This window comes from Tripterygium wilfordii, chromosome 22, assembly GCF_013401445.1.
Source record: "Tripterygium wilfordii isolate XIE 37 chromosome 22, ASM1340144v1, whole genome shotgun sequence".
Taxonomy (NCBI): Eukaryota; Viridiplantae; Streptophyta; class Magnoliopsida; order Celastrales; family Celastraceae; genus Tripterygium; species Tripterygium wilfordii.
The window spans coordinates 10350196-10375170 of NC_052253.1; the positions used below are offsets into that span (position 1 = coordinate 10350196).

Genomic DNA, 24975 nt, shown 5'->3' on the forward strand with positions numbered 1-24975 from the left:
TTTTAGCTTTTTATAAGAAGGCAATTTACTACCCCACACCTCATATGGAGACTTCGAAGTCTTTTTATGAGGAATTATATTTAACATTGTATTAGCCATAAGCAATGCTTCCCCCCACATGTTGTGCGGTAACCCCGAACTATTTAACATGGAATTAACCATGTCTTTAAGTGTTCGATTCTTTCTTTCGGCTATCCCACTCTGTTGGGGTGTATATGGTGCGGTAGTTTGATGCACTATTCCATGTAATGCACAAAATTCAGAAAGAGTTGCAGATTCATACTCTCCCCCCTTTATCAGACCTTAGTATTTTTAGTGTATTATGTTTCTGATTCTCAACTGCAATTTTATATGTCCTAAAGACATCAATCATTTCATCTTTGCTATGTAATAAATAAACATAGCAAAATCTACTACAAGCAACAATAAACGTCACAAAATATTTTCTGCCACCTCATGTGGGAGTCATTTTAAGATCACAAAGATCGCTATGAACTAATTCAAGTAGTTCACTTGTTCTTTCAATTTATTTGAATGGCTTTCTTGTAAATTTTGATTCAACACATGCTTCACATTTATATGTTTTATTAATATCAAATTTAGGCAATAAACCTTAAGTAGCCATTTTATACATGGAACGATAATTAATATGTCCCAACCGAGAATGTCATAAATCACAAGACTCGACGTTATAAACAGAAGACATAAACGTTTTATTGATAGTAGTAGTAGCAAGAGATACATTGTTCATGGATACATTGAGTTTAAACAAGCCCTCACTCATGTATCCTTTTCCCACAAAAGTACCACTCTTAGTCAACACAAATTTGTCACTCTCAAAGACAAGTTTGATGGATGTGCTTCATGTGCCTGAAATTAGGAAGAACTTAGTGTGATTTCCCAGCAGATTTGTCATTCTTCCTATTATCTTCCTCTATCCTTAGCCTCACAGTCAAATCCTCCAGTGTCAATTCCTTGCGCTTGTGTTTGAGATAGTTTTTGAAATCCTTTCAGGATTGTGGTAGTTTCTCGATGATTGAAGCAACTTGCAAAGCCTCATTGATTACCATCCCCTCGGCATGGATTTTGTTGATGAAGATTTGAAGTTTTTCAACCTAATTAATCACAGTCAAAGAATCAGTCATCTTAAAATCAAGAAATTTACTGACAATTAAATTTCTTTGTTCCCGCGTCTTTAGTTTTGTATTTCTTCTCAAGTGATTCCCACAACAGCTTTGTTGTTAGGAAAGCAGTTTAGACATTGTAGAGAGAGTCAGAGAGACTATTCAGAATATAATTTCTACAGAGAAAGTCATTATGCTTCCAGGCCTCAATTGCACTAAATGTCTCCTTCGTTGGTTGTTCTGGTGCCTTGGGCCAGTCTTCAGTCAAAACGTGTGCAAGGTTCAGTATTGTGAGATAAAATAACATCTTCTGCTGCTAGCGTTTGAAATCGCCTCTATTGAACTTTTCTGGTTTTTCATGATGGGTTCCTACCTTAACAACAATAGGAACAACATAATTTGGTATGATAATGGCAGTGGCGGGGCAGAAGTAGAACCAGTGGGTGTTTGTTCCATGATCAAGAATACAAAGAAATTTGTGTCTTAGAATGTTGGAACAAAGATACTAAAGTAGAAAACAAAGAAGTTTTTATGAAGTAAATTAACGTTTAAAGGCTTGCTTGCAAAGTAATGTCCTAAGACAGAAATTTGGCACCCTGTTTCTTAATTGCAAACAGTCTACGGTATTCTATCTTTAGGATACAACTAAACTTAATTAAAAAAGAACAATTGTTCCCCTTTAATACTGTCAAACCAAATTTGTGTCTCTCTCCAAAGAGGCGTTGTTTGAGTTTCAAAATCGAAAGTAACCGCAACAGTTTAATCAATAACATGACTCTTTAATTGTGATGTGATTAAACTTTGGTAACCATCTAAACCGTAAGCAGTTCTAATTCATTGGATATGCTAGACTGATTGGGTAATTAATTAAAATAAAATTTAAAACATTTTCCTCCTTTCCATTCACGTAGACAACAAGTCAGTCATCATTAGCATACCTTAAAAATAAGGGCCCACGATATTTTGGCACATAAAAACTAAAATTATCAACTTTATAAAAACAAATTTACTCCTTCACTCAATTCAAAGAATGAATTCTCTCTGTTAAAGAAAAATATTATTGTTTGTGACACGTCATTACATGGGTGGTACTAGGAGGCTACACTAGGCTATAATCCCCCTAAATTTTTTTGAAAAAATATATTAGTACTACTCATATATGTTTGTGTACATATTTTTATGTGTAAATATACTTTTATGTGTATTCCTTAGTAAGTGTATGTATATTTGTATATTTTTTACTATAATGTTTGAAAAGTTTCATTTTAGTTATTACTAATAATAATGAACAATATATAACAATAGTAATTTTAAAATCAATCATCCATTCTATTATTGTTAGTATTAAGCAACCATATATAAGACTATGTTATAGTTATATATTTAGATATTATTTCATTTTTCATCATCTTTAATTAATTTTCATCAATTTTAATATGTATTTATGTTAATATTTTAGGTTACTTTATGAAACTAAACATTAAGATGAATATTCATCGATAATATCATTTCAACAAGTTATATTGTTGTAAAATAACCCTAAAAAAAATTTCAGGGGCGCTACCCCGGACCCCTACTACATTTTTTCAGACAAATCAAATATAACAATCCACCCCAACATCAATTCTTCTGGTTCCGCCCCTTCCCGTCAACTCTATGGGCTCCCACCACCCTCAGTCCCAGTCATCTTAGCACCAGCACCATCACTGTTAGCACCACTACTCCCAATCATCTCAGCATGTAACACCAACCTGTTCTCACCACCACCACCACCATCATCATCTCTTTCACAGCCACCACGACGACCAAAATCATCATCATCACTGGATGGCCGTTGGAGTGACATTTCCCTGTTAAGAAATCAATGGAATAATTTTTAAAAAATAAAAGACTTGCAAATTGACAAGCATAATGCCAAACTGAAATTAGAAAAGCACACTGACATATCACTTGGCGAAGGCATGGTCAAGTCGTTAGCATTCTCCTCCATGATTGGCTGGTGACTAAAGAAAAGTATTGAGCATTATTTTTCTCTTATAAGATGGTGTAGAGGTCAAACTTCGCATGCTAAAAAATTCATTTTGGACAACAATGTCCACAAACTTATCAAGCGAAGATTCCGAGAAACAAAGAGAGAATGCAGCGTAAAAGTGTATTTGAACTAGTAGTAGTAGACTCAAATCTTGTTTATGCATCTAATCTAATTATTTTATAAAGGAACAACCATGAGTGCATCATCCAACAAATCTTTTTTTTTTTTCATTAATCTGGTTTGTCTTTAGACCTTCAATATGGACCTAAAACTCAGACTTCCAGGTCTACGCATATAGAAGTTGTTCAACTGACGATAGGGTCAGTTTGGTCAAAGTTCAGTACGTAGTCACAAAAAGTATTACTCCTAGTAGGAATCAAACTCAAGACCTTCACTTTCTGAGTCCATACAGTTTGGCCCCAGAGAAATTCTCCGACTAGACTGTCACCCAAGTGGTTGAAGGTTGTTAGGACAATGTCCTAAAAACATAGTATGTGCAATTTAAGTTTAAATGTGATATATTATATTACATTTACATGATTGTTATATTAAAGTCTAGGATGCTAAATATAGGGATTTTGGTTACTCATGTACACCATAGGTGTGAGTATAGAAAGATACTTGATCCAAGTTATTGCATCCGAAACCAAATAGTCACAACCAGATTAATGAAGTTAGGCACTTCATTAATAGAAGTTGTAGTGCATGGATATCTCCAACCTGGGGAGTAGTTTATCTTGACTGCTCGAGAGGACTCTCGATTGGTGCATTAGTGTTTAATAGTACACAAATTCTCACTCTAATTTATCGGGTGTAGCATGGTAGAGATAATTAATCGTACATATCTCATAGGTCAATGATATGTTTTTAAAAAATAGTATCGATATAAAAATCATACATATCTTCAAGCGCGTCCATAGTTCAGGTGGTGCCATATAAATATTGGATAGAAACATTATTACTAGTCATAGAGTTTGACAATAAAGAATAATGTTTTAGTAGTTACGTTATGTATGTCCTGCGGAGTCTCAAGATCGATAAAGTTTGGGAGAAGATCCAAAATGACCCCTCTACTTTGACAAAAGTGCCCTTTTGGCGCCTCTACTTTTATTTGTTAAAAATAAGCCCTTATATTATGCAAACCGAAACATTTAAGCTTTTGTCATTCATAACCGTTAACTTGGATGATGACATGACATAAGAATTGTGAAGTAGATTTTTTTTTTTTAAAAAACATGAAAAATGAATTGGTAGTGTAAAACAAAAAACCCAAATCACTCTCTGAAAGTTCAAAACCCAAAATCACTCTCTCTTCCAAATCGCGCTTCCGCATTCACAAAGAGCAAGCCTGCTTCGACACTTGCTTCTTCCCCTACTAATATGCACCCTTGATGTGTAGTCATTGTGTTTTCTAGGTCTTTTTTTCTCTACAAGAGCTTCAATTTCCTTTACGAATCTATTTAGGGAATGGATAACACTGATAGAATACTTCTGCCAGAGGATAACCCATCAGAAGATGATGAAGAACTGTTTGATGCTTGGAGGAAGGAAAGGAGGTACAAGAAGTGTTAGGCTTTGCTTGAAGAAAGCGATGGTGAGAAGGAAGATAATGATGATAATGATGATGAGTTTATTGATGAAACTAATGAGGAAGAGGGAGAGACAACATTGATGGTGGATCATGAATCCTCTAATGGAGTGAACAGTGACCATATTGAATCCTCAGACCTTGGTAGTTATATGGAGAAAGCTGATGAGGATCCAGAGATAAGGGATGATGTCATCGAAGAGGTTGTTTTTTCGTTAAGTGTTGGCTGAGTTGATGGGGAAGAGCTCATGAGATCCAACCCAGGCACCATGTTATGGCTGCTATTTGGATGTTATTCATGCTATTTTGGAAGCTATTTTGTGTTACGGGTTTATACAATTTTGTTTCATGTTAATGGTGAATCTAAGGCTTTTTACATATCAAAGTCTGTTTTTATAGTTGGTTGCATCATTGCAGATACCCCAAAAAAGAATTCAGAGGGCGAATATCGCCGAGAAGCATTTTTACCAATTTTGTTATTTTTTCAATAGTAGAGAGGTTTATTTGTTCCTTTTGTTGAAGTTGAAGGGCTTATTTGTTCCTTTAAGTGTAATTTGTGTGCCACCTGTAACAACCACGTCATAAATTTACGGCGCCGTTACTCGACGTGGGCAACGATTTAACAGAAGTTCATCATGAGGGCTCAAATGTTTCAATTCGCATAGTATAAGAGCTTATTTTTAACAACTAAAAGTAGAGGGGCCAAAAGAGTACTTTTACCAAAATAGAGGGGTCATTTTGGATCTAATCCCATAAAGTTTCTAATATCATATTGATTAATGGGAATTTATAAGAACAGAAATCGTATAACAAAAGATATAACTTTCTAAGCTCTTTTGATTTTTCGTAGAAAAAACATTAAAATTATTATATGTTTGAAGAAAAAAAAATATTGGTCTCTCAACAAATGTCCACCTAAAGACAAAAAACAAAATTATTACACATTTCAAATCAGCATTTCCGACAGTGCAATCGGATATCTTGGGAGCGTATATATATGTAAAGCGAAGGCAAAGCACGGCAACGGGCCCAGCCTCAAAAGTCCATGGTGTTGGACCAATGGGCCCAATCCATATAAAGAGACAAAAAAGCGGACCGCGTGACCTCTCTTAAGAATCTTTCCCACTTGCTTGGCGGCTACAGAGAACTCACGCACAAATCGGCGACTATTTGAAATTCAAACTCGGCGTCCCAGCCACGCAAGTCAACGTCCCCAATTAGTCCTCATACGCGCTACTCGGCTTCTTCACCGAGTCAATCCTTGTCATCTAACGTTGTTACATTTATTGACGTGCCAAACGCGTTTAGTTGGGGTGATAAAAAAATCGATTATGGATCCGATAACAATATATATTGATGAAATATTTACATATTCGGTTCCTAATCCAATTAGTCCTCATACGAGCTACTCGGCTTCTTCATTGAGTCAATCCTTGTCATCTAACGTTGTTACATTTCTTGACGCACCAAACACGTTTAGTAGGGATGGTAAAAAATCGATTATAGGTCCGACAACAATGCATATTTATGAAATATTAACATTTTGGGATCCTAACGTGGATTAGATTTTGAACGTAATTAATTGATCAAACCTAAATTGATTTTAAATTCATACAACATTTCTTGGTTTGGACCCAGACCCAATTTTAAAATTTTTTGTATTTGGATTCAAATTTCAAATATATAACTTACGTCAAAACTTAATTTAACCCGAGTCGCACAAATCCGGTTATCGAGAATTTGCCACCCCTACCGTCTACTCACATCTCGTGTTATGTGAACCGTCTCTTTGCCGTCCACACCGTCAAGAATCCTATAAATACCTTTAACGACTAGATACGTGTCTCCTCATTTCCTCTCTTTGAAAAGTTTCCGTTCTCTGTTCGTCCAAAACAGGATCTATTAGATATGTCATCGCCGTCGATGGGGTCGTATTGGTGTTACAGTTGTACTCGCTTCGTAAGCATCGGGGCTCACAGCGACACCGCCGAAGCCGACGATGATGCTATCACGTGTCCGTACTGCGATGGTGGATTCGTTGAAGAGATTGATGAGATGAGGCCAGACAATTCTGGCAGTGATCTCAGCCGTCGATTTCCAGCTTCCGCCCTTCACGTGATCAGTAACAGTAACAGTGAAGATCCTGGTCAGGCCCCAGCTCGTCGATCACGCAGATCTCGCCGAAATGCGAATGGTCGGTCTCCGTTTAACCCCGTTATCGTCCTCCGCGTACCCGCCGATGCCGGTGACGATGAATCGAACAGTTTTGAGCTGTACTACGATGACGGAGCCGGATCTGGCCTGAGACCGCTCCCAACGACGATATCGGATTTCTTGATGGGAGCAGGATTCGATAGAATACTTGAGTCGCTGACTCACATCGAAATGACCAATTTACACCGAACCCGGAATCCGCCTGCATCGAAAGCGGTCGTAGAATCTATGCCCAGAATCGAAATTACAGATACCCATGTCAGCACGGATATTCACTGCGCAGTGTGTAAAGAACCATTTGAATTACATTCTGAAGGGCGTGAGATGCCCTGCAAGCACATATATCATCCCGACTGTATCCTCCCATGGCTTTCAATGAGAAATTCATGTCCAGTTTGTCGGCACGAATTGCCTACAGAGCCAGAGGAGGCCTCTGCTACTGCAACAGAGCAAGAAGAGATAGTGGGGTTGACAATCTGGAGATTGCCTGGAGGTGGGTATGCTGTGGGAAGATTCAGTGGAGGAAGAAGAGGAGGTGATACGGAGTTACCGGTTGTGTTTACTGAGATGGATGGGGGGTTTAATAGGGGAGAGACGTCTCCAATGGTTCCATGGGTGACCACTAGAAGAAGTAGGAATGGTGGTTTTAGGGGGCTTTATCGTGGTTTGGCATCATTTTTTGGAAGATTTAGATCGAGGTCTAATTCTTCGTCGTCACCTGGTTCTGTAAGTTTAAGTTCTGGATCAATGAGAAGAAGTTTTAGTCTTTCGAATTCAGTCTTTGGTAGAAGGAGAAGGAGAGGATTGGACTTGGAAGGAGGGGAGATTGAGAGGTGGTGATTTTTGAATTGAACAACATAATTGAAGAAGCAGTCTTTTCTCCATTACTGTAAATACCAAATAGCAGAACTTGAAGAAATATGAGATCAGATTTCCAGCGCAAGCATAGCCTTTAGTACTACAAAGTTGATATTTGTTTTTCCTTGTTTGTCGACGGAGTCCTACTAAATTGATTCAATTTTTGTTGATTGTGAGGAGGATATGCAGCTTGTTGTAATATATTTGTATTTTCCAAGTGTTATAATATTCTTTACATTCCTTATATCAAAGCTTCATTGTAGTCCTCTTTGGTATTCTCTAGCTTGTGGAAATTTTACTCTGCTACTTTGGTAGTCTAGGTAGTGTGTTGAAGCAATTGTGTAGTCCTTGAATTGTCATGTTAGCTTTGTACGTTGAGAAATGGAAAGCAGCAACTTTTCTTTGCAGGTATTTCCCAACTCACAAGTTCAGTTACACAAGGATGAATCTGTACCCAAAGAAAAAAAAAAGATGAATGTGAGTAGCAGTGTCCAAGTAACAAAATGATATTTAAGGTATGAGTTCGTAAATCGCAACACTCTTGTGACATTGGGTTTCGAGTTTCGACCCAATTTATCATGTGCCCAAGTCATTGGTTTTGAGTTTAGATCCAACTTACTTTCTCATCAACATATTGGGGTTTGAGCTTTGATCCACCTTACTTTGTTGACTGAGTTTTAAGTTTACCTTGACATGGATGAGAAATTTATGTGATCGCAAGCAAGCATGATAGCATAGTACTCTTATCCAGATTATGATGCCCTAGGAGCACTCGACTCTGATAATCCTTCCACAGCTACTTCAATGAGTGAGGAAGAGATAAATTCCTTACATGTTCACAAGTATAAGGTTTCTGCCACAGAGAGGTAATTTTATTACTATGATTTGTATCTTCTATGTGGTTTTGTTTATGCTCCTTATATTCATCCGCCTGGACACAGTTCTGCCTCATTACTGCTGCAGGCATCGTCTTCTTCGGTACCAGCTGAGTTATAGTCCACATCACAGACGTTCGATTTTCATGGTAATTTCTTCTATTGTCTGATTTTCTTTTCCAGTTTCATGTGAACTGCATCGATCCATGGCTGCGGCAACAAGGCACATGCCCTGTGTGTAAATTTCAGCTGGGGTCAGGATGGCAAGAAAGTAGAGAGAGTGAGTCAGATGGATTGGACATGGTCTAGTGAACGCCTACTGTGTGTGAGATTATGGTATCTAATCACCTAACTATCAACCAAACACTTCTCTCCAGCACTCCTATACATCAAAATTCCTCTCAACATCCACTGCACCACTAGTGGCATATATGTCTGTTCTAGCTCAGATTACAATTGGGCATATCTCATAATGATGGCAGAATCCCATTTTTATGTCCATAATTGGTAAAAGTGAACTATGTGTATACATGTTGGCTTGATATTTTCATTTTATGATAAAGATTTCAAAACAGGCATTGAATTAGACAGCTTTGGAGTAAGGGTGTCAAAATTTTGTTTGGTCCGGATGATCAAAATTTTCTAACCTTGATTAAACCAAGTTTGAACATAACTTACAGGTTGAAAACTGGGTTCAAACACAAAATTTTTATCCGGTTTAAAACCGGGTCTGGGTCCAAACACATAATTTTTTTCAGTTTACTTGTTTAAACCCTAATCTGGATTAGGTTATTGTCTGGTTTTCTTATCCGACTTTAAATCAGTCCGGATTTGGTCAATTAAGTACGTCCAAAATTCAATTCGGATTAAGGTCCAAACATATTAATATCTTATTAATGTTGTCTAACTCGGAACTGACTCGTAATTGAATTTTTTTTTCACCCCTGCTACAGAGTGCATGAGCAAATAGCCGGTATATTTCATTCAATTTCCAATCCAAAGGAGGGAGTCTATTCTGGGCCTCTGACAAGCCCACATATCATATCTCAGAGCGACTGTGTGTGGACCCATTATTATCCACCCTAAGCCCACTGTTGTATACCCATTCACTAAGCCCTATAAGGAAATCCCAATCATATTTGGTAAATTTTTTATGACCCACACCCTCATTTTTATTTTCTTTCTTGTGTAAAGACGACTGAACATTGGCTGGAGTCTGGACACTAGTGTAATCCAAGTTCGTGACGTATATCATCGAATGAGCCTATTCCAAGTCAGATCTTTTAGTAGCCCATTATTTGGGTAATCTGGACCAGCCCAGCTAATATAATATAGGCCTGCAGAGCCCAGCCCAATTAAAGGGATGAAGTGCCCTAATTTACGCACATTGGATCATTGGTCCTGAAAATTTCTCGCATTGCAACGCCTATGGTGTGTTTCTTGGCAAGCGGAGACAGTAAGGGAGAGATTCGAGTTTCAGAACAGGAGCTCTCTGGTGATTTTTCTGAAGCTAACCCAATAAGCAGATTATGGCAAAGCGTGAGCTTTCAAACACCTTGAGGAACTTGAAGGTAACTCGAGGACTAAGCCAGCTCTTCTTTGCTTCTGTGATGTATTGGTTCTAACTGCAAGGTTTTCTTTTTTTATGAAAAAAGTTGAATCGAACTTGCTTCGATTCCTGTGGGTATTTTTTAAATTAGTTGATAATTTCCTTTCGTTTGAGCTTGTAAACCTTAATGGGATATTCCGTTGCTTCATTGTAATAGTTCATGCAAAGAGCTGCTCAGAGAGAGGAGAAACCCAAGAAAGAAGAAGACGTTAAGCCTGATGGGAATTTCTTTTCCCCTGGTGCCGTTAATAAAAAATGGTAAAATTACGTTTATGAAAATTATCATGTGAGATTTGTCTGTAGTACTTGACTTAATTTTCTATTTGAATTATTGTTAATGTTAGTCTTGAATCACTAGAGGTTATGGTTTGATTGCATGTTTGCATACAATAGCACAATTACGGCCTTGGCATTAATTGCTTCCTCTGTAATTCTTGCCCTCTGGTTGTACATCCTGGGGAAAAAAGAGATTATAAAAAATTGGTTCACGGTATGGAATTAGAGCAACTTGTAGCTTCTTTTGCAATCCGTGTAATGTTCATTGGATTTTGTTTATAAAATAGCTGCTACTATCTGGCAGAATTGTCTTGAGATCTCACCTGTTCCATTCCGTGGCTGTTTTGTACGCTTGCAGTGTTGTCATAATGGAAGGGGATCCTCTCCCGGGAGCAACTATGGGCCGTATGTCGTTTCAGAGTTTCAATCCTTCTATTGATGTGAGTAAAGCTCTAGTGACCCAAATGCTATTTCCAATGACTATAGGCCTGCTGTTCTTCTCTTTATGGCCTCTGTTGTCTCCTCACTAAAGCCTTGCCTTGGTAGAAACTGAATGAAGCAGGAAACACTCACAAGCCTGAAGCACCTGCCACTTCTTCTGACAACCAGAGTGGAAAGTTCTCTTTTAGGTTGGTTATTTTGTCCTTGAAATCATGTCAACTGTTTTACCTTTTGTGGCACGTCCTTACAGTGTGGGTTTGTGATATTTGAAATTATTTTATCATTTTTCAATCTTACAGCAATATATCGTCATTAGAAGGCCAAAAATAAGTTTTTATGAAAGATTGTACTGGATGAGTAAATTGTTGCAAGACCATACCAATATATGTTGTTTTGTGCCCCAACTAGAGTTTTAAGTCATTCAAATGGATATGAATTCTGGAGTTGGGCCAATTTCCTCAACCTGCCGGTTTGTGCAATGCAGTGTTGAGACTCGTGTATGGCTGTGCCCTGGGCATGGCAATCTCTGAGCAGTAGTCACTTATGTTAATCCCATCTGTTGTATATTCGACATAGTCCTCCCATAAATGAGCCAAAGAATCTCTCATCTTCCAGAATTGTAGATAACTAGTTGGTGCACACTTTTCATTTACCAAATAAATGGATCATTAATCTTTTGTGGAAGCTATAGAAAATCAAATGAGGGCAGAACTGAAGGATGACCACACAGACATTTGAAATATGGACTATGTTCTTGCATGTATTTGCAACTTGTGGAAGAGACATTTTATTCTACTTTGCTGCTGATATCTCTCTTTCTTTCTGCTTATCAACAGAGAAAATGGGCCCTCAAATGGAGCTGAATGCCCAAATGTCGATGATAAATTAAATTACGAGGCTGATGGAGATCTCAAAAGAAAACAGCCTGAAGAGGTGTCAGAAAAGGATCTGCCAAATGAATCCCCTAAAACTGTTGTAGGTGGTCAGCATTCGTCGCCACTTAACAATAAAGCCTCCTTCAAGCAACCAAAGCGTGAAAAGCTGGATTGGAATGTTCTTAGACCGTCAAAGGGTAAAAACAGAAGAGAGTGAGCATGAGTAGGCTTATTTCACAATTTGGGAGTTCAAAAAACTCCATGCTGTCTGTGAACGTAGGGACATGGATTTCTCGCATCACTTCAAGCCTTGCTGCGTCTAGTTTCATCAGGTGATTTCTAGATGTTCTTTCGTTTTTTTGGAGATTGTATAAGTTTTTTTTTTTTACCGTGTTTGTGCTTACAACTGCCTTTTTCTTCACTAAACTCTTCCACAATGGTTGGAAGGACTCGTAGGATTATATAAGGGTGTGAAAAGAGTACATTCATATGGCATCCATTCTCGAACTGTACCATCTTTTCTGTCTTCATGGATGCTATTGTGACTTAATTTTGTTTACTGAATGAGAATTTGTAGCGGGATCATTTACCTGTTATGGTCAAAAGCACATATGCTGCGCCCTGAGTATTCTCTTAAATAACATTTTCTTTGTGTGATACGAATAAGCTATCCTGCGGTATGTTTTCCAATCTCCATTTATAGTGATATGAATACAAGGATGCAGAGGAAGGGTGGTGAATGTTCATATTCTTGTGTTCCCCAATTCACTTTACCTGTTGTGCGTCGATCCGCCATCCTTTTCAAAGAAAACTCTGGTGGGTAACAATATATATTTTTGAATAATAGGGAGTTAGTCATTCTCTGCATGGCCCATCACCGTTATCAAACTTACGTAGTCATGCGAAAGTGATACTTCAAACCAGAAACTACATTAATATTGCCATACAAAAACAGTATACAAATAAAAGCCTTCCTAGAATAATTTTTTATCGTGTACAAAAACAGTATACAAAAACAGTATAATTTTTTTTTTTAGGGTATAAAAATTTCACGAGGTCCAGAATTCAATTCTAAGTTGGCACTGGGTCTCGGCCCAACTAACCTATCAGGCGTTTGCTCATTTTGTTTGGAGTTACCAAAAATAAAGATTAACATAAACATGGCATTATCTGTAATCTATTATATTTGTCTATAGCTCCAATAAGAAAGACAACATCCTATGACTAAACAGGCTTTAGAAATTAATTTATAGCATTACCAGCCTGGTTCTTTTCATCAGTCAATCATAATATCAATGAAAAAGACACCAGGACTTGACAAAAATCACAAAGGCAGGAATCCACAGACCAACAAGGTGTAAAGAGCTGGAAACTAGAAACTTTATTCATTGATATATCAGACAACACAAACACACAGGATCCATGCTTTTCATGTAAGCAAATCTAAGGGGCAAAGAATCACCCAGTACAGGGAAGTTAATGAACAAAGCGTAAACCATTAATCCTTTACAACACAAAAAAGTTAGTCTCTTTGTACTTGCAGGATTCCAATTATTTTCTGGGTTATCCAAGTAAAACAGTTAATTCAAGTCAAGCATGCATTCACTGTTTTTTTTTTGGAGAATTGAGAATGAGGATTTTAAAAAAAAAAAAAAATTTGAAAGGCAAAATGAACTTTCACCTGATTTTGAAATTATCCATGCCCCAACTAGGTCCAGCTTCTTAGAACAAGACTACTACGCAGGTACCCAACAAGAACAAGCATAGATAACCCTACCTTTCCATCCCTGCAGCAACCACTGACTGTTTTCATCAAGTAGAAAATCCTTGTGATACAATTCCTTCAACTTTGCCCTAAATTGTTTCATCAGCTTCTTATCTAAGGGCAGGGGCTTAAACCCAGCCCTCATACTCCGGACCTGCCACTGCTTATAAGTTTCGGGCCTCTCCCTGCCCTCACACGCTATAACAATCGCCGCCTCCCGCCCATAAAACTCTCTCTCAAAGGTCAACCGCTGTTGATTGTCATGGGGTAAGCAAGTGTCAAACATATCAAACAATGCAGAGAAGTGAAAGAGTGCCTCCCGGAACCGTGAAACAAAGTATGGGGAATTGTAGGATCCGTTAAAAATAGCATGGACAAAAATATGTGGATTCATCTTCCTGATCAAATTCATAACTGCATCCCTTGGGCAATTTATTTCTACTGTCTCATCAAGTAGGTCAGAGGACCTGAACAGCCAGTTGACAGCAAGAACCTCATTGCTATTAATCTCAAGCTCCTCAACTTTGATAGTTTCCCAGTTATGCACAGCTACAGGCTTGTACTCAAATGGAACATTAAACCGCTCACAGTACTTTGCCAAGCGACGTCCTGTCTCCTCGATTCTTTCAGCTGGCCGGAAACCAGCTTGAGGAACCTCTATCCCTGTAATACGTAGCTTGGGAGGCCTGCCAGATCTTGTCGAGAGAAGTTGGATAAGCATTGGCCACTGGAAACCATCTAGGATCCCAAAATCTACAATATGAAGAGTTGTTGCATTCTTAGCTACCTTCAAAATCATTTGGTTCGCATAAGAAATTGAGACCTTCTTGAATGGAAATGCTGAAAGATAAGTTCTGTAAGTTCTCAACAGATCAGCAGCTGTATGCTTCTTATTGGAAGCTAGGGCAGCATAAAAATTGTGAGTTCCGGTGAGGCTTCCAAGCAAGCGTGCCTCAAGGGCGTTGGCAATGTAATGGGCCATCCTTTGAGATCCATCGCCAGATGGGGAAGAATGCTTCCTAATTTGCTTCAGTTGCTCATTAGCAGTCCTGCTGTCATTTACAGAAACAGCTTGAGCACATAGAATCAAAAGAGTCCTCAAATCCGCAGCTTCCCCCTTCTTCTTGGTAGAAACTTCCTCCTTCTTCTTGTTCTTTCTACCACGAAGAGTTTTCCCGCCCTGAGATCCAATCAATTCTCCATTTGTCTCTGACATCTTGCTTGCTAAATTTTGTACAGGTGCTTCATCAAAACATACTGGCTCATTGTTTACGATAGGATAAAGCAATACCTTATCAAACATGTCAGACAATTCACTCTCTTCTGTGTAAACTGCTGTCTGCTTGTGGTTCCTCCACTCATCCACATCTATATCCTCCCTTTCATGGTTCTTTCTAGCCCTCATCTCATCTTGGGAGTCCCCTCTCACATTCTTCTCCGCTATAACAACCTCCGTTGAAGCCTCCACCTGCTGCAAGCTCAAATTGTTGCTCTGCCAATCAATAAACAGTTGATTAGGACTTGGAACGAACTTACTAGCTTCCTCTAATCCTTTCTTAAACTGCAAGACAGATTCGCCATCACCAAACTTTTTTTGAACCAGCTCATTGACACAAGAGATCATCGGTCCATCATTGACATTCCTCATATTGTTTGAAATGTTGAACGAGATTCGTGAAGTGGGCTGCAAAGTAGACTGTAAATGGTAGCCATCACATTGAGAATCAACAAAATTGATGGGGCTAGTGCCATCGCTGGCACTGCTACTTCCATAAGAAATACCATCTGGGCTCTCAACATGAATGTGGGGTAGATAAGGCGAACCAGGATATTGCTCACCAAGCACTTTACTCAATGAATTCTCCATTGCTTGTAGGGCCAACTGGTCATGGAACATACTTGGCCTCTCCTCCGTGTTCTCTTCCATAAGTATCCAGCTTATATTCCTGAGAACGGGATCTGAATAGGCACTATCATCGCTTGGATTGAACACTCTCCCTCCGGGCTCCATCTTGTCAACCATGAGAGATTATGAGGGTTCACATCGGAAGGGGTGAAAGGGAAGTCACCAAAGCTCAAATCTGGGGAAGCTATGCTAAATTTAAGTCAATTTTCAAGATTCAAACAGGCATCTGAATTCAGGAAGCTGAGCCCATCATCTAATTTGGAACTGTCTATTGAATCAGTAAATTCGATGTACCTAGGATTCATGGCCATCTATGCATCAGAAATCTATTAGAGAAGCAAATTCCAGAAAGTTGAGCACTAACGGGTAAACAATGGGATTCAATTGAAGCTTCCTCTAATGTTTCTTTGGAATTTAAAAATTCTTTATTTTTGTCTCTGCTCAATTTGCTTCTTAGTTCTTAGCTCTAACAAGGAGTTCCCTGTTTGCTCTGCTTGTCAATATGCTACAAGTCAACTCCCTCTTCAGATTTCTCCGTCTACTTCTTAAGACTTCTTTTGATTTTGCTTTTGCATATAATAGAAGTTTTCCTAGCTCTTCAAGATCACTCACATGTCAGTGTTTTTTTGTGTGCTCATGTGTATGCCAGTTGCTACATCCTGGCACCAAAAATACACCAGGAAACCACATATCACAACTGAAACACAAATCAATAGCTGCCTCAGGCTAAGAACAATCTGGGGTCTTAAAGCATGAATTTTTTAGATTCAGGAATATGAGATAATGCATCAGCAAAGTCAAGTTGAACGGGAGAAAAGAATCAAAAGATATCATGATAGGGGAAGATCTGAGTAGTAACCAAAAGATAATCATCAACGTGCAAAAAACTGGAAATTACATAACTTATTTCTGTTGATATGTCATACAACACATTAACAAAAAGGTGTCTCGGATTGACAGATTTACAATCAAATCTAAGGGACAAGGATTAGTCTATCACTGCCACCAGCATGGAACTAATATGAAGAGAAGAAAACAAACTAAAGTGATTATTCCATTACATCCTCTACAACATAAATGATGAGTTTCAGAGAGTGAACAGAGAAAAAGTAAAATGCAAAGGAAACAAACCTTCACCTGATTTTGAACCAGCAAGAAGCAGCATAGATAGTCCTGCCCTTCCATCCCATCAGCAGCCAATGACAGTCTTCATCAATTGCAAAATCTTTGTGATACACTTTCAACTCAGTCCTAAGTTTCTTCATCAGCTCCTGATCCAACGGCAGTGTCTTGATCCCAGCCCTTGAATTCCGGATATGCCACTGCTTGTATGTTTCAGGTCTCTCCACTCTCTTCATGCCCTCAATTGCTATAACGTTCATAGCCTCCCGCCCATAAAACTCTCTCTCAAACAGAAACCGCTGTTGATCATCACGCGGTAAGCAAGTATCAAACATAACAATAATGGATCATGGTAGGATCCATTAACAATAGCATGGACAAATATACGCGGGTTCATCTTCCTGATCAAAATCAAAACTGCATTCCTAGGGCAATTTACTTCCACGGTCTCATGATCAAATAGGTTCGTAAACCTCAACAGACAGTTGACAGCAAGCACCTCATTGCTATTAACACTAAGGTCCTCAATTCGGATAGTTTCCCAGTTCTGCGAAGCTATGGGTTTGTACTCAAATGGGATATTAAACCGCTCACAGTACTTTCCCAAGCGACGCCCTGTCTCCTCAATTCTTTCAGCTGGCCGGAAACCAGTTAGAGGAAGCTCTATCCCTGTAATGCGTAGCTTGAAGAGAAGATGGACTAGATTAGCACGAATTCTATCGATCAAGCAGGTTGTTCCTGTAATCGAGTAGGGCTTTCTCTAGAATAAATACTGGGTTCTGCTTCTGGGCCTCTGGCCCCTGGCGGCAAGTGCCTGAATCAGAATGGGTGTTTTACCTTCGGGCTTAGCATGGGCCCATTATGTGGTTTCCCTTGCCCTCTCCTAGAGCAAAAGCGCTGACCCTTGGGCCTGCTTATGCCTTGCAGCCCATGAAATTGTACCCACACCGTGTTTTTTTTTCCACCTTAAAATAGATTGTATAATAGGAATAATAATATTAATACCCTTATTTAAAATTGGGACTTAATAATTTTGTTTGAACATGTACTTAATGTTTTACTACGAAATTTTTACCTTTTTTTTTCTAGCAAAAGTTTTCGTATTTAATCAACTAATAAAATAATTTGTTATTTATATATGAGATGAAAAAGACTATTTATTTTAATAATAAATTAATTGAGATAATTTGTTGGAGGTGGAACTTATGGCAAATACCAGAGATATACATCTTTTCAATCCAACAGCCATAAATTCATTATTCTAATGGTGTATAGTAAATGTGGCCCGGGTTATTCTACCACAAGGAAAATAACCAATCTCACAAAAATTCACACACGTATTTATCCTGAAAAAATAGAAGCAAACGAGGAACAAGGATTAAGAAAAATGTGAGAATTCACTATTACCATTTGCGGTGAATTAGAATCCAAAACTCACACTTCAAACTCATTCATCCCTCCTCTCTCCTTATTCACTCCAACCAAACTTAACAAGGATTAAGAAACCATGGTTCACTAAAACCTGTTTCAAGATTCAATTTTAAAATTAAAGAAATGAGAACACACCTAATCATAAATAAGATTCCTATTTGAATGATGGGTATTGATAACGGGTGTCTTAAAAGCATTTGTTAAAAATTGACTATAAGAATCACAGTATATCACTTTCTCACCTAATTTTTTAAACTTGAAATACATATCTTTTTCAAATTTCGATACACATTTTTCATTCTTATCTAGTACCTTAAAAACACTCATTATCATTCTCCATTAATGATTCAGAGAGTTTGGTTAACCTAGGAAGCAATGTCATATGCTCCCACATGAAACCACGTGCTCCACTTTATGGGTGTCTTCTAACATAACCCAACATGGCTCTTGCCTACCCGGTCTGCCTATACTATACTTGTATGATGATGATGATAGCAAAATCAATTAAATCATGAAAAACCGACATTGATTCTCGAAAGGGAATGCAGTTAGAAAGCTCTTATTCAACCAAATCATTTACACGGAAGAGCCAAGATAAAAAAAAAATTACATGGGAGACTTATCAGATTTCTATTTCTTATAACTTTTTACATAAATCATTGAACAATAAATAATATCAAAGAAAAAATTAAGTAAACAAACCCCGTGCGCAAGCCTCCCGCGAACAATATAATGCACGTAAAAAAAAATGATAATTAGACATATCCTATTATCCACCTCTAAAACCCACTGAAGTCTAATTGAAGTTTCTTCGTCACATCGCAGAAAAAGCTCTTGAGATCATCGTCCTCAGAGGAGAAGGCAAGTCTCCGGCTGCTGCTGCTGCTGTTTGAGTTGATGCTTCGCTTGCTGTTGAGACCAGTGAGCGTGGGCGGTGAGGACTCGGTCCAGGAGTTCCTGGGGGACAGGCTCTCCCCTCCTTTGCTGCGGGGATATTCCTGCCGTGTGCACCAGTGTTTTCCATTTGTCCTGCAAAACCCATCACGTGGAGGACACCTTTTGAGGGAAACGTACAGCCAGGAAAATACAAAATCACAAACTCAATTTACTCTCTTTTGCTTTCTCTACCAATAAAGAAGACCAAGTGGAAAAAGATTCAATTAGGGTTATGATATATGACAGTATAAAGAGGCATGTGGAATAATAAAAGTATTCCGTAAGATTAGAATTCTAGAGATTCCATGTGAGACAGCTGTTGTTCTGCTGATAGCTAAAGCTTTAATAAAGCTAGTAAAGTCTACCTAATCATTTGCCTGTGATGCAAGCAATCGTTAGTCTGAACAGATTCAACCAACTAAGGTGCACTTGCAGCCCCCCATGCCGTAAAGTACCAACTTTTTTGAAAACAAATGCACACAGCAATCAAAACACCCCCATTAAAACCTTACCCTATATTCTAACAAATATTAGAGACGAAAAGGCAAAGTTTTTGTATGACATAAACTGATGAACACGTTTTGAAAGAAAGAAAAACATCTGTAGAAAAATTAAATGCAAGATGCAATAAACAACTTACCTTCAAATCCACATAAGTTCGATGCTTTGCATTGTCAAATGCTCGTAGCTTGACATCACGCCATCTGAAAAACCGACAAAAAACATTAAGAAAAACTTACAGTGGACTGATTGAGAACCACACAATTTGAGCAGCAGTACACAAATAATATGACTGCTAGCCCTATGCAGCAGAAACAGAATGGCACCAGAATGCAATGGCCATTAAGAGGGATATGCCTTCAATAGAATTTTGCTCAACTCGTACAGATCACAAATTCAAACAATTTCTATTTGCAGGTCCTGAAGTGCCTGCATCCCCAAACAGTTCAATCGGTTCCTTTTTTGGCCTTTATTAAAATATACCTTCCAGTTCCAAGCTTCTCAACCGCTTGAACGAGAGCTTCAACTTCAGCAACAGAGAAAGGTCGACGAATTCGGCGCTGCACTGTCTCAGAACGCTTGGATTTCCGGTGTACTGGAACCACAGCCAGTGCCTCCACACCCCTGGCTGGTACAGGAACCAACGCTTTGCAATCCGTTGTGCTCTTGTCAACTGAAACGTCAGTTGGGGATGGTGCAGAATCATGATCACTTTCAATGAGGTTTCCGGCAGTATTGACCACATGGGGATCAGTTGAAGGACTACGAATGCTGTTATGAATCACACCTGGACTGCGAGGATACCTAGCAAAAAGGTGTAAATTCATAAGTTGAAAGCAAGGACTGAAATCATTTGCATAGGGAGAATGCCTCGGCATGTAATATCAATATTTATAGAATCACATTAACTAAAACAAGTTTCAAAGTCCCAAAATTTTATGACATAAATTTGATAAAGATGTGAATCCCAGTATAGCCCAGCAAACATTATTGTCAGAAAAAATGGAGATATTAGAGAATCAATACTTATACAAGTTCTACGAAGCCCAATGAGACTCAAACATCAAATGCAAAGATTACAACTATGATTTTCTTCAAATGAAAGTCACTCCCTAGTCCACGCATTACCTAATCCACAAGTCAAATTGGAAGAGTTGTATGATTTCACAAGGTACAAAAGCTTTACTGGCCATGAAGCTTCTGCTCTTCACTCGGCTTAGTTATTCTGTAATTGTATGTTTATCAAAAGTGGGCACCACTTCAGAATAATTTAATATATTATATAGCATATTGAGATTCAACCAACCCAAATGTAAACAGAAGATTAGCATGCAAATGGAAGGAAGACTAAAGAAGGCCAAATTCAAGACAAAGGTCAGAGAACATTAAAGTTACCTGGTAAGAGGCTGGGATACATCACCCGGGAGCAGAAGAGGGGTATCTCCGGTGCACAAAGGTGGGGTACTTTGTGAAGAGTGTGGCTCCAGGCTAAATCCCAAAGCATCCAAATGGTCATCTTGAGAAATTCCTGTCTGCAGCAGGGTCTTGTTGTCATCCCTAACCTTCTTTCCCTGAAGAATTACACCAACGCGTAATCCACCTCCAAGAATAGCGGTCACTGCCTCCATTACCATTCTCTACATAATATTAAAATATCATCAAACTAATGCATATACTGCCGTTACAGGATTGAACTATGAAGAGCCATACTAGATAATGCGATTCATCCCAAAAAAAAACAGAAAAGTCAAACTAGTCTCAAAATATGAAAGAAGTATACAGAATATGCAACTTGAATGTAAGAAAAAGAAATTCCTTCACTTAAATGCAATCAACAAAACAATCAAAGATCAATTACCTTCAGTGAACCGACAGTTGCACTTTCAGGAATCTCAATAAAAAGCTCTGGCACCCTGAATGATCTGATCCTTAGTTTCACTGAGTAAAAGGAAACACACCTTCGTGTCAAAACCTCTTTGAATGTCACTGACCAATCATGTCAAAAGAAAACATATCAATCACTCCATCAAAGGTTCTCATACCGTGAGAATCCCTAGATTGGAATGATGTGTTTTGACCTGCTACAGTCGATGATGCCTCTGTGGCTGCATTACAACTTCTAACCATTTAGTAAAAGACCACATTTGGGGCAAATCTCAGAAATATAGATAGGCAAAACAACAATTTGCAAGAAAAAAAATGCAAGTGTAAGACCTCGATCTCCATGCATCTTTAGGTATGAACCCGGACCATCAACATTATTTCTCCGGTCAGGAGAATCACAAAGGAACTCGCGAAAAATTCCTCCATCTGAATTTGATGCTGAACTGAAATCAAAATGTTTCCTTTTCTTGAAAGGATAAATCCTCTCTGATCTTTGGCGTTTGTAAAATTCCTTCCTATAACGGAAAAAGGGCTTCATATCCTTGTCTGTAAGCACCAAAATACACATCATTTAAAACATATCTTCAATCAAAACTCATTTAAGACAGATTCACAAGGCTTGTTGGGGGAAAAAAAGAATCCCTAAATTAAAAATTTTTGGATGGTAACATAAGATGTTCAACAATGAATTAGTTAAAATTTTAGATTATAAAGAATGCACATACCAGCATTATAATGTGTCATATCCTTAGATTTTGGAGCCACTTTCCAATGTCTAGAAGCCAGTATCTTCTTTATTCTCCGGTCTCCAATACGTTGCGTCGGCCTACAGAACTTTTTTGAGGTAAAAGGGTGAGTGCACCCAGAGGATTTTTCGACATCATCTTTACTAACTAAATTTACATCATCCCTACTAGCGGGAAGGGAACTATGAGGAATTTGTTCCCCACACAAAGGCACCTTGGTACTACTATCTGAACTTGCCAGTGCAGGTTTTCCATCCCTCGCCATTTCATTATCCAAACTGCACATATCAATCCCACTACCATTTACTACCTGTTTAGTTTCAGACTCTAGTTTACATTTGTCAGGCTTCCTGTAATCAGAGCCCACGTCTACTTTGTTAGCAATACTTCCCAGAGAATTCTTGCTTCTGCATTCCCCCAATTTCTCAGCATCAAACCTCTCTGAGCAATCAACACTAGTTACTGAAGCAACTCCTAAAGTTGTTTCATTGAGCATATGCAGATCCTCGTTACCTAACGAGAGAATCTCAGAAACAAAGAAGCTCTTGTCGCAGCTTCTTTCATAACAAGTTACTTCTTTAAAAGGTATTCTATCATCGGGACATTCTTCTTTTACACTATTATTAACTGCTGCAAATTGGTCTTTGTCTGTTAATGTATTACCAGAAGTAGGAGTAGTTTCTTCTAATAACTTCCCAGCTACACTAGCCAGTAAATCAAATGCACACATTTTCTTGTCTTCAACTCTACTTCCAAATGAGCCCCTTTTCTGAGAGAAAAAACAAATCATTTATCCATATCAAGCAATTTCCGGAAAATCCATAAAAACAGCAAACAAGGTTAAAAAAGTGACACATTTGCAATAGAACAAATTTACCCTGGCTGATCTGGCAGCTCGAGGCATAAAAGGAACCTGGTAGCCATTGAATCCATAATCCAACCTCTTCTGCATCACCATATCTCATAGATTACCCCCTGGAGACATCAGACATAGATACAGCTGTTTCTAGATCCGAGATCCAATAACTAAGCACTGTTCCAAACGCTTCAACCAACCAAACCTGGTGATAATACCCTGAGAAACAAGGAACATAATTAATGAGATTCATATGTATAGTAATTATAGATCATAGATCGAAAGCATAAGAACACAATATAAAATATAGCAATGATATTTCTTTCTACATTTACAATACTAAAAGTGTACCTAAACTAAAATTATTCCATTAATTCAGGCCAGTAACAGCAAAATCAAAGGCCCAGTAACTGGTGAACAAAACACCCAGAATACCAAAAACTCGATCCCGTCATTTACGTAGTCCCTGGATGATTATACGAAGGACAAAGAAACTAATAGCAACTCCGACCAAATAATCAATCAGATAGCATCAAAACACAAACCTACATAAAATTTTGATAATTTAACAAAATGTAGAAAACATGGCCACGATTTGGGTGTCAATTGCAGCATTCGAAAGTGCATCAAAATGATGGAAACAAACCCTAACCTTTCACATATAAAAACAGCAATTGAACCTTACATATCCCTCCTCTGTGTTTATTTTAATTTCGAATTAATAAAAGAAAGACATTCCTTTCACAGCCCCCGAAAAATAAAAAATAAAAAAGGAAGAAAAACTAAAACCACAACAAAACCCTGAAACAGCGGATCAAAGCAAGAAAACCATGTCAACATTTTAGACATCCACACAGAAAACCCTGTAATTTAGGACAAAAATATATATTCAGGAGATCTGAAACTTTAACAGGAAACGATCTCAAAAACTAAGCAAAATGACGATAGACCCAAATTCGACATTGGAAAATAGAACCTCGATCACATCTCAGATTTCTGGGGCCGAACTTCATATTTTGAGAAAAAAGATGGTCTTTCTAGAAATGAATCAGAGCTAAAATCTCAGATCGAATCCATGACAACCTCAATTGTGGACAAAAGGCTTAATCGAAGGGAAAAAAAACTCATTTTCTGCAAGTAATTTTTTTTAAAAGCTCAAATCAAAGCCACAAATGTGAGAATACATCTGATCAACCCGAATTCTTAAGCATAAATACAAAACACAGGGTCTTGCGATCAAAATTCCGTTATTAAATTCTGGGGAAATTTTCAAAAAGTTCTCTTCATTTTCCATAAACCCACTAATCAAAAACGCCTGAGCAAGGTAAACCCAAGATAAAAAAAAAATCTCTTTAACAGAATTGACGATCCAAAACCGAACAAAATTAGATTCTCTCACCTCCTACGGACGATTTCTCGCTAGAAGTACAAATCTTTTCCACTCCAGCCAAGTTCACAGGATGTTCACGCAAATGTGAGATCGGAGAAGAAACAAATCACAATTCTCTCCCCTTCCCAAAAACACAAACTCTCTTCATTCTTCTCTCCCACTCTCTTATTTTCTATCCCAAATTCTAACTCCAGAAAACGTTGTTTTAAACGCTACCCATCTCTCCTTCTCTCTCTCTCTTCTGATCGCCAAAACCCTCTAAAAACCACCCATTCTTTGCTTAAACCCCCAGCTCTTATACCATTGACTCCTGGCCACCAGACCTATCGGTAATTGCTCGAGAGTATACCGACTATAGCCGGTTTCGGAAACCACCTAAAGACCGATTCTTCCTGATAGGGTGACCCACCAATGCATTTGATTGCGCTTTTGATGGTTACACGTGGACAAGATTCAAATCCTGTGGCTGCCTGCTATCCGCATGATCGAGAAAAACGTTGGGTCACGAAGTTAAATGAATTTTTATGTATTTTTTTACCTTTTATT

At 38.3% G+C, this 24975-nt stretch overlaps 5 protein-coding genes across 5 annotated transcripts; 2 read left to right on the plus strand and 3 right to left on the minus strand.

Annotated features, from left to right (window-relative positions):
* Window positions 1–6590: 6590 nt before the first annotated feature.
* On the plus strand, window positions 6591–8221 carry LOC119991900 (E3 ubiquitin-protein ligase RDUF2-like). The gene has a single exon (XM_038838435.1). It carries the CDS (start codon window positions 6653–6655, stop codon window positions 7796–7798), a length of 1146 nt encoding a protein of 381 aa, XP_038694363.1. The 5' UTR covers window positions 6591–6652; the 3' UTR covers window positions 7799–8221.
* A 1865-nt stretch (window positions 8222–10086) lies between these two features.
* On the plus strand, window positions 10087–12535 carry LOC119990849. The gene is made up of 5 exons (XM_038836977.1): window positions 10087–10262; window positions 10458–10558; window positions 10935–11016; window positions 11123–11205; window positions 11854–12535. Exons 1-5 carry the CDS (start codon window positions 10221–10223, stop codon window positions 12107–12109), a joined length of 564 nt encoding a protein of 187 aa, XP_038692905.1. The 5' UTR covers window positions 10087–10220; the 3' UTR covers window positions 12110–12535.
* An 861-nt stretch (window positions 12536–13396) lies between these two features.
* LOC119990847 (scarecrow-like protein 34) lies at window positions 13397–16825 on the minus strand. The gene is made up of 2 exons (XM_038836975.1): window positions 16695–16825; window positions 13397–15857 (listed from the first exon to the last, which is right to left on the minus strand). The coding sequence occupies exon 2, from the start codon at window positions 15678–15680 to the stop codon at window positions 13629–13631; it is 2052 nt and encodes a 683-aa protein (XP_038692903.1). The 5' UTR covers window positions 15681–15857; window positions 16695–16825; the 3' UTR covers window positions 13397–13628.
* On the minus strand, window positions 15864–17174 carry LOC119990850 (scarecrow-like protein 34). Its single transcript, XM_038836978.1, has 2 exons — window positions 16701–17174; window positions 15864–16222 (listed from the first exon to the last, which is right to left on the minus strand). Exons 1-2 carry the CDS (start codon window positions 17018–17020, stop codon window positions 16216–16218), a joined length of 327 nt encoding a protein of 108 aa, XP_038692906.1. The 5' UTR covers window positions 17021–17174; the 3' UTR covers window positions 15864–16215.
* A 1467-nt stretch (window positions 17175–18641) lies between these two features.
* Window positions 18642–24697, minus strand: LOC119990848 (telomere repeat-binding protein 5-like). The gene is made up of 10 exons (XM_038836976.1): window positions 24439–24697; window positions 23061–23258; window positions 22163–22952; window positions 21768–21983; window positions 21596–21658; window positions 21412–21491; window positions 20949–21190; window positions 20037–20357; window positions 19693–19756; window positions 18642–19145 (listed from the first exon to the last, which is right to left on the minus strand). Exons 2-10 carry the CDS (start codon window positions 23139–23141, stop codon window positions 18966–18968), a joined length of 2037 nt encoding a protein of 678 aa, XP_038692904.1. The 5' UTR covers window positions 23142–23258; window positions 24439–24697; the 3' UTR covers window positions 18642–18965.
* Window positions 24698–24975: the final 278 nt, after the last annotated feature.

Excerpts from the sequence above, each read along its gene's own strand:
- LOC119991900 (XM_038838435.1), top strand. The coding sequence starts at position 6,653 with ATGTCATCGCCGTCGATGGGGTCGTATTGGTGTTACAGTTGTACTCGC.
- LOC119990849 (XM_038836977.1), top strand. The coding sequence starts at position 10,221 with ATGGCAAAGCGTGAGCTTTCAAACACCTTGAGGAACTTGAAG. Across the intron at positions 10,559-10,934 it reads GGTGCCGTTAATAAAAAATG|TGTTGTCATAATGGAAGGGG; the intron begins GTAAAATTACGT and ends GTACGCTTGCAG. Across the intron at positions 11,206-11,853 it reads AGTGGAAAGTTCTCTTTTAG|AGAAAATGGGCCCTCAAATG; the intron begins GTTGGTTATTTT and ends GCTTATCAACAG.
- LOC119990847 (XM_038836975.1), bottom strand. The coding sequence starts at position 15,680 with ATGGTTGACAAGATGGAGCCCGGAGGGAGAGTGTTCAATCCAAGCGAT.
- LOC119990850 (XM_038836978.1), bottom strand. The coding sequence starts at position 17,020 with ATGTTTGATACTTGCTTACCGCGTGATGATCAACAGCGGTTTCTGTTT.
- LOC119990848 (XM_038836976.1), bottom strand. The coding sequence starts at position 23,141 with ATGGTGATGCAGAAGAGGTTGGATTATGGATTCAATGGCTACCAGGTT. Across the intron at positions 21,191-21,411 it reads CAACTGTCGGTTCACTGAAG|AGAATGGTAATGGAGGCAGT; the intron begins GTAATTGATCTT and ends AATATTATGTAG. Across the intron at positions 20,358-20,948 it reads GTATCCCAGCCTCTTACCAG|GTATCCTCGCAGTCCAGGTG; the intron begins GTAACTTTAATG and ends CCTTTTTGCTAG.